Source organism: Camelina sativa, chromosome 10, assembly GCF_000633955.1.
Source record: "Camelina sativa cultivar DH55 chromosome 10, Cs, whole genome shotgun sequence".
Classification (NCBI taxonomy): domain Eukaryota; kingdom Viridiplantae; phylum Streptophyta; class Magnoliopsida; order Brassicales; family Brassicaceae; genus Camelina; species Camelina sativa.
Genome location: NC_025694.1, coordinates 7,203,429 through 7,212,026, shown reverse-complemented (window position 1 = coordinate 7,212,026; position 8,598 = coordinate 7,203,429). Strand labels below are relative to the sequence as shown.

General features: G+C 37.5%; 2 protein-coding genes across 2 annotated transcripts; one reads left to right on the top strand and one right to left on the bottom strand.

The window, feature by feature from the left end:
• LOC104717686 (deSI-like protein At4g17486) lies at positions 1,060-5,324 on the top strand. The gene is made up of 4 exons (XM_010435296.2): positions 1,060-1,573; positions 2,852-3,113; positions 3,202-3,269; positions 4,892-5,324. Exons 1-4 carry the CDS (start codon positions 1,439-1,441, stop codon positions 5,180-5,182), a joined length of 756 nt encoding a protein of 251 aa, XP_010433598.1. The 5' UTR covers positions 1,060-1,438; the 3' UTR covers positions 5,183-5,324.
• LOC104717688 lies at positions 5,431-7,388 on the bottom strand. The gene is made up of 2 exons (XM_010435297.2): positions 7,048-7,388; positions 5,431-6,480 (listed from the first exon to the last, which is right to left on the bottom strand). Exon 2 carries the CDS (start codon positions 6,230-6,232, stop codon positions 5,645-5,647), a length of 588 nt encoding a protein of 195 aa, XP_010433599.1. The 5' UTR covers positions 6,233-6,480; positions 7,048-7,388; the 3' UTR covers positions 5,431-5,644.

Below are 8,598 nucleotides of genomic sequence, written 5' to 3'. Positions count from 1 at the left end.
GAGGAGACGAAGAAGAAGAAGAAGAAGAAGAAGAAGAAGAAGAAGAAGACGGGAGAGGAGAAGAGATAATAGTAGAAGAAACGTAGCCGCGTCTCCTAATGAAAATAGGACACGTGTCATAATAAGTTTTCAATTGCGATCTTTTGGCCGGTGCGACTTCTTCTCTACTCGTGTCTTTGTGGGGACCCCAGCGTTCGTAACGGAGCTATTATCAGCCGTTAGATTCTTCCAAATGTTACTAGTAAGGCTTGGTTGTACACTATGGTGTAGATCAGACTATGCATACCAATATTTTGGTATGCAATATATTAGACTTTAGTATGGAGCAAATTAGTATGGAGTTTATAATGGTATGGAGCTTTTGAGGAGTGGAATGAAAAATGCAGACCAACAGTGAATTTACAATAGTATAGAGTTGTATGTTGAAATGCGTACTAATATGGAGATTTTTAGTATGCATTGTTGCATACTGGTACGCAATGGTGAATGATAAATTAAGTGCAGACTAGTCCAATTTTAGTCCGATCTGCAGCATACTATGCAACCATTCAAAGCCTAAGTAAAGTAGTCTGTAGATTTATTAACTAAATACGACCCAAAATGTACAATATAAAAGCTTTATATATTTTTTCCTCTAATTATTAATTACAAATAAGGACTTGCTTAATCTGCATTCAAAGTTATCAACTTGATTAAAGATTTGTGATTTGGGCATCCCCATTCAAACAACCACCCAGAAATGACCCATACATTTTCGAATTTGGACAAATCACCAAGAAATCGCCTCCATCCACCATTAAGATTTTGATCTTATTACAGTCATTATATCTAATTTTGATAATATTTGTTTCTTCCTTTTTTTTTCCTTTGGCAGCAGAACTTTAATATATTTTCATAAAGGACACATGTTGAAAAAAATTAATCTAAAACGTTAATTTAAATGGAAGTAAAGAGATGTTAAAAAAAAAGAAACAAGTTTTTAAAAACGGTTGACAGGTTGTTTAATTTTTGACCGACATTATTATAGTTTAATGATTCGTATTAGTCGTGTTCATAATACTATCTATGTGCGTGCTTAAGTTGTAAACAACGAATTAACACAGGAGCACGTAAAGTAGCAATTCGAAAGGAAAGGCGAGGGTAATAGTGTCATTTCTCTGATCCACCACCACCGCCGCCGCACCAGTTTCTTCATCTCTGAAATTGAGAAATCGGGAGAGGAGAAGATAAGATCAAACTTAATTTCGCTTTTTTTGAGTCATTTTTGGGAAAGATCTAAGTAGTAGTTGGATTCGTTGAACGCAAGTGGATTTGGTACGATTCATCTGGTTTCCTTAGCTATATTGATAGAATCCGCGAGCTCGATTTTGGTAGGAATTAGGGCTTCGTTCGTGTTTTCAGGTAAAGAGAGAGAGAGAGAGAGAGATAGAGAGAATCAATGACGGAGGTTGTTCTGCACATATACGATGTGACCAACAGTGGATCGGAGAAGACTAACAACACCATTGTTCAGATCAATAGGTTCTTTAAAGACGGGATCGGTCTAGGCGGCATATTCCACAGCGCTCTTCAGGTACTCACTCTCTCTCTCTCTCTACTGCTTCTGATCTTCGTGTTTATGTATTGATCGATGATGACTCTTCTTCTTGCTTTTGTTTACATGAAAGAATCTGGTTTGTGTTTGTGTGTGTGTATGTATGTGCAAACGATGCATTCTGGATTTTTTGGTTTGATCTGTTGTGAGGTTCTAGATCAATGGTCTCGAGTAAGATCTGGAGATTAAGTTCCCTTTTTGCTTCTCTCCACTTAAGGAAGGATTTTGTGTTTCCTAGTACTTTTTGGTAAACTTTTTATAGGATAATGAGTGCGATATGTTGACAAAGGGATCTCTAGAGACTTGACAAAATCAATGATGGCTTACGTTTACTTCCAATTGATCTTTTGACTTGAACAAATATAACACTTTCCCATTTGAGTCATGACCATTTGGTCGAGTTAGAGAATTTGGTGTGTACTACTAAATCAACAAAACTACCAGTGCTTGACTTTAGGGTTATCCAAGTCTATGTCTTAGGTCTGTATAAGTATTAGAACATAGGATTATTGTTGTTGTTCATGGTTTTTGTTATTTTCTTGTGCCTTTTTAGTTGACTATTGACTGACATCTCTGATTAATTTTGTGCAGGTATATGGAGATGATGAATGGTCTTACGGGTATTGTGAACAAGGAACTGGTGTATTCAGNACTCTCTCTCTCTCTCTACTGCTTCTGATCTTCGTGTTTATGTATTGATCGATGATGACTCTTCTTCTTGCTTTTGTTTACATGAAAGAATCTGGTTTGTGTTTGTGTGTGTGTATGTATGTGCAAACGATGCATTCTGGATTTTTTGGTTTGATCTGTTGTGAGGTTCTAGATCAATGGTCTCGAGTAAGATCTGGAGATTAAGTTCCCTTTTTGCTTCTCTCCACTTAAGGAAGGATTTTGTGTTTCCTAGTACTTTTTGGTAAACTTTTTATAGGATAATGAGTGCGATATGTTGACAAAGGGATCTCTAGAGACTTGACAAAATCAATGATGGCTTACGTTTACTTCCAATTGATCTTTTGACTTGAACAAATATAACACTTTCCCATTTGAGTCATGACCATTTGGTCGAGTTAGAGAATTTGGTGTGTACTACTAAATCAACAAAACTACCAGTGCTTGACTTTAGGGTTATCCAAGTCTATGTCTTAGGTCTGTATAAGTATTAGAACATAGGATTATTGTTGTTGTTCATGGTTTTTGTTATTTTCTTGTGCCTTTTTAGTTGACTATTGACTGACATCTCTGATTAATTTTGTGCAGGTATATGGAGATGATGAATGGTCTTACGGGTATTGTGAACAAGGAACTGGTGTATTCAGCTGTCCCAGTGGCAAGAATCCAATGTATACGTATCGTGAGAAAATTGTCCTTGGGAAGACAGATTGCACAATCTTCATGGTGAATCAGATGTTGCGTGAGCTCAGCAGGGAATGGCCAGGACACACTTATGATTTGTTGTCAAAAAACTGCAATCACTTCTGCGATTTACTCTGTGACAAGCTTGGTGTGCCAAAGATCCCAGGTAAAGCCATTTTTTTTTGGTAATCAAGGTGTGTGTTTGTGTTGGCCGTCAAGACTTATGTGACTCCTTGGGCTCTGTCTCTTAACAGGTTGGGTGAATCGTTTTGCCAATGCTGGTGACACAGCCTTGGAAGTGGCAGGAAACACGGCAATGCGGGTGGGTTCTATCTCTGTCATTCATTTTGCTTATTTGGAACCTAAATGCAACGTTATATGGGTGTTGAAATCTTGTAAATTTGGGAATATGCAGATGAAGCAAGCCAAAACAGAACTTNTTTGTGTTTCCTAGTACTTTTTGGTAAACTTTTTATAGGATAATGAGTGCGATATGTTGACAAAGGGATCTCTAGAGACTTGACAAAATCAATGATGGCTTACGTTTACTTCCAATTGATCTTTTGACTTGAACAAATATAACACTTTCCCATTTGAGTCATGACAATTTGGTCGAGTTAGAGAATTTGGTGTGTACTACTAAATCAACAAAACTACCAGTGCTTGACTTTAGGGTTATCCAAGTCTATGTCTTAGGTCTGTATAAGTATTAGAACATAGGATTATTGTTGTTGTTCATGGTTTTTGTTATTTTCTTGTGCCTTTTTAGTTGACTATTGACTGACATCTCTGATTAATTTTGTGCAGGTATATGGAGATGATGAATGGTCTTACGGGTATTGTGAACAAGGAACTGGTGTATTCAGCTGTCCCAGTGGCAAGAATCCAATGTATACGTATCGTGAGAAAATTGTCCTTGGGAAGACAGATTGCACAATCTTCATGGTGAATCAGATGTTGCGTGAGCTCAGCAGGGAATGGCCAGGACACACTTATGATTTGTTGTCAAAAAACTGCAATCACTTCTGCGATTTACTCTGTGACAAGCTTGGTGTGCCAAAGATCCCAGGTAAAGCCATTTTTTTTTGGTAATCAAGGTGTGTGTTTGTGTTGGCCGTCAAGACTTATGTGACTCCTTGGGCTCTGTCTCTTAACAGGTTGGGTGAATCGTTTTGCCAATGCTGGTGACACAGCCTNAACAAATATAACACTTTCCCATTTGAGTCATGACCATTTGGTCGAGTTAGAGAATTTGGTGTGTACTACTAAATCAACAAAACTACCAGTGCTTGACTTTAGGGTTATCCAAGTCTATGTCTTAGGTCTGTATAAGTATTAGAACATAGGATTATTGTTGTTGTTCATGGTTTTTGTTATTTTCTTGTGCCTTTTTAGTTGACTATTGACTGACATCTCTGATTAATTTTGTGCAGGTATATGGAGATGATGAATGGTCTTACGGGTATTGTGAACAAGGAACTGGTGTATTCAGCTGTCCCAGTGGCAAGAATCCAATGTATACGTATCGTGAGAAAATTGTCCTTGGGAAGACAGATTGCACAATCTTCATGGTGAATCAGATGTTGCGTGAGCTCAGCAGGGAATGGCCAGGACACACTTATGATTTGTTGTCAAAAAACTGCAATCACTTCTGCGATTTACTCTGTGACAAGCTTGGTGTGCCAAAGATCCCAGGTAAAGCCATTTTTTTTTGGTAATCAAGGTGTGTGTTTGTGTTGGCCGTCAAGACTTATGTGACTCCTTGGGCTCTGTCTCTTAACAGGTTGGGTGAATCGTTTTGCCAATGCTGGTGACACAGCCTTGGAAGTGGCAGGAAACACGGCAATGCGGGTGGGTTCTATCTCTGTCATTCATTTTGCTTATTTGGAACCTAAATGCAACGTTATATGGGTGTTGAAATCTTGTAAATTTGGGAATATGCAGATGAAGCAAGCCAAAACAGAACTTGTGTCAGCTAGTAAAGTGGCTTATCGCTTCCTCTCAAATGTTACCTCGAACGTGACCAATGGGTCCAATGGCTCTCCACAGCGAACCGGAACTCTCAACAATTCAGATAATGGGAACTTCAAACTGCAAGGTAGTTGGTTCAAAGGCATACTTAACACTGCCAAACCCTCCACAAGTACAGAGATAGGGCACAAAGATGAAGATGCAAATCATGCAATCACCAATCAGAAAAAACAAAGCAGGGACTCTGATGTTCTACTGTTTTAGTAGCAACCATCGCAGTGCATATCCCACCAGTCCAAAAGATACCCGCACTATTCTCCCGTTCTGTAATCTTTACTTTGTATCAACGTTGAACCCATCATTTTTTCCAAATTTTTTATATCAGCGTGTGCTTTTGTTAAGATCATACTCAACACGTCATTACTCGCAAATCTTGACATATTCATATCGATCGAAAGGTTTTATTAGTCTCAATACACTATAATTTGTGATTGAATCTAGCTAGTGACAGAGATTCAAAATGTATGCTGTATACAACTTAGAACGCAAAAAATTACAGATAGAGAAAGCAGCAGAAGATAACACCTTCTCAGCTGGTCTAACATAAGAAGATACACATGAAACATTTTTCACTCAACAAGGGTTTCTAGATTACAGAAAAAGTTACTTACTTCTATTCATAGCAAACAGTTCTCTTAACAACCGAATTTGGGATCATGGCAGTTGTCATCCCCGGAACATTGTTTCAAAGAAAAGAGAGTTCTCATCAGCGTTCTCAGAAATCTGTAGTGATGAAACAGCCTGAGCAGCAATCAAATCCGCAGATATTCCCATGTTGTTATCCCAAACATCCTTCACGAAAGGCTTACATGACACTGACCAGTTACTCTCTCCTAGTCCATAACCGTTTGACAGAAACACAACTCCTCCTTTAATTACATAGCTAGCGCATCTTTGGCGAGGAGCAAAGCTGGTCCTTTCATCTCTAAACAGATCCACTGTGAAATCCTTTTCCTCGCTAAGCATGACTCGAGGAGATGAATCATCAGAGTCTTCTTCGCCCAGTAAGACGTGAAGAGCAACAGCCTCAGCAATGGCAGCCCCTTCTTCATCTAACCTTTGTTGTTCTTCCAATCTCTTCTGCTTCTTCTTCTCAAGCTCAGCCCGGATGGCTGCAGAAGTAGCAAGAGCTTTCTCCAGACGTCTCTTTTTCTTTTCAGCTTGTTTGACACGATCAAACTCATCCTTACCCTGTTTCTTCTTCACTTTCCTAATGACTGGCTGAACTTGCTGCTTACACACCATGTGATCCATATTTGCTTGCTATAATTCTATAACTCTATAATTCTAACTAAAGAAATGCAACTAAACTCGCTGTCTTGAGAGGATTTCAAAGACTATACAACCACGCTGGTATATAGGAATACCTCATGGTGCGGACAACACAATCCCAAACAGAAACAACAGGAGACAACTGAAGGGAGACGTTATAAATATTTGCAGACTTGTCATTTGGAACCATTAGTCCTCCTTTCCCACACCTCGTAGACTCTCCCATTTTACTGCATTGACGAATGACGATCACATGATTAATAGCTTAAAGTTGCAAAAGGAGAAACACAGAAGTCTATTCATAACATCAATATTACAGCAACAGCCAAAAAAAATAGCATTCAAACTTGTAGAATATAACAGTTGTAGATGCAAAGAATGCCACTTTTAATTCAACAACAACCCAAGATAGAAGAAGATAAATCACACAAGCTAAAAGCCTGATCATATTAATGAATATTGAAACCCTAACTGCCAATAGTGCCAAAGAACTTCAACAATCATATTATTAAACCCTCAAGAAGCATCAGTTACACCAAAATCAGAGTGCGTAAGAGAAACAAGATGGCTGAGTATTATTAACTAAATGAATGAAGACAGAGACAAGATCTGCCTTAGAAACTCATGTTGCATCACAATTCAATCGTCTAACTAGGCTTAAACCCATGATTAAGCATTAAATCTGAGGAACAAATGAAATGTTAATCGAAACAAAAAACTTTTACAAAAAAAGAAGTCAATTCGATTAGAAAATTATACAAAGAGCAAAAAAGATGATGGAGAAATTGGATCCAAACCTCTACAAAGTGGCATAGAAGCAGATGCCTCAAAAGAACTCCACCAATTTAATCGGACAATACAGAGAGATGTACTTAGCTGTCTGGAGATCCAGAAGAAAACTAGATTAGATCAGGAAACGTAGGCCGACTTGTTTTCTATCATCCAATCACAAAACGACACGTGGCAAATGATGTTTTATGTTTTTTTTTCTTTTTCTCTTGCGACCAATTAGTTTATACTATGAACCGGCTAGCGTTGTGGTGTAACCGTGTAACCAATTAATTAGTCTTTTTCTTTAGATTATGATATGGGTATGCATACTAGCTAGCTTGACTGAGATTTCGATCCCCAACTTAGAAAACAAATTAATGCATGCATAAGCGTTTTCACGAATGCGTAGAGTTTTTATCTTTCTCTTCTTTTTCTTTTTTTCCTTTTTTTTGTATTGATTTTTGCTTTTAGTGTGGCTAAGACACGTAGCAAAATGGGACACCTAGCTTAACCTTATATTGCAAAACGCGTTAGTTTTATATTACCTTTTTAGTTTTATATACTAGTATATTTTTTTCGTATCGGGATAATCACATAATCGTCATTTTGGTTAGGTTAAAAATAATTATCGTCATTTTGGTTCGTGGAGTGGCCACAATTGATAGCATTCGTCCACGAATGAATCTGACTTTACAATAATGATACAAAAAAAAGAAAAGTTATAGTAGTATAATAAACGGAATGTGTAATAATGGATTGATTAGTGGATAAACGGTTATTATTCGATCTTATTCGTCAAAAGCGTACCGAACTTCCTATTTGTGTAAATAGAGAGCTATGATCGACTTCTCTATTGCACTTATGTGTCCTTCTCTAATTAGGCCTCCACGCCACCTCATCCTCATAGAGTATACAGAGATGTAAAGGATGGAGTGAGATTGATGAAAAAGGTGAGAGTCGTGAGACCATCACATGCCTTTCGGCGACAAAGCACTTTTAATTTACTCTAAAATTCTTTCCAGATAACTCTAAGAAACCCATTAAAGATAATCAAATAGGTTTTTTTTGAGTTTTTCCTTATCTCTTGGGATTTAATTGGATAGTGTCGTAGGAGTGCACATAATAAGTTCCACTTAGTAATTTGGACCATTTGGTGAGTGCATGAGGAAATGTTGTGGTGTATCCACTTAGTGAAGTCAGAAGTGAGATATATTGGACAGGCTCGTAACACGTAAACACGTTTCAATAACTTTTCCTTTAAAAGTCATTTCTCTTTTATATATGATCTCACCCGCCAAGTAGTTTTCTATATAGAACTCGAGCCGTCCATATCGTTTGAGTATCAATATATTTGATATGGCAAACCACACATCCTTTTCATATTATTTAAGAAGTGAGTTTTGTACAAAGCGTTTACGTACGTGTCGCAACCACTTTGATTCTCAGTTTCTCATAATTTTCGTTTAAAAATGAACATGTTTTTAGTATAAGGTACAACGAGAAGTATCATAACAAACTATTCAACTATATGATGATATACATCAAGTGAATGCTAGCTGCAATCTATATTTTTTGTT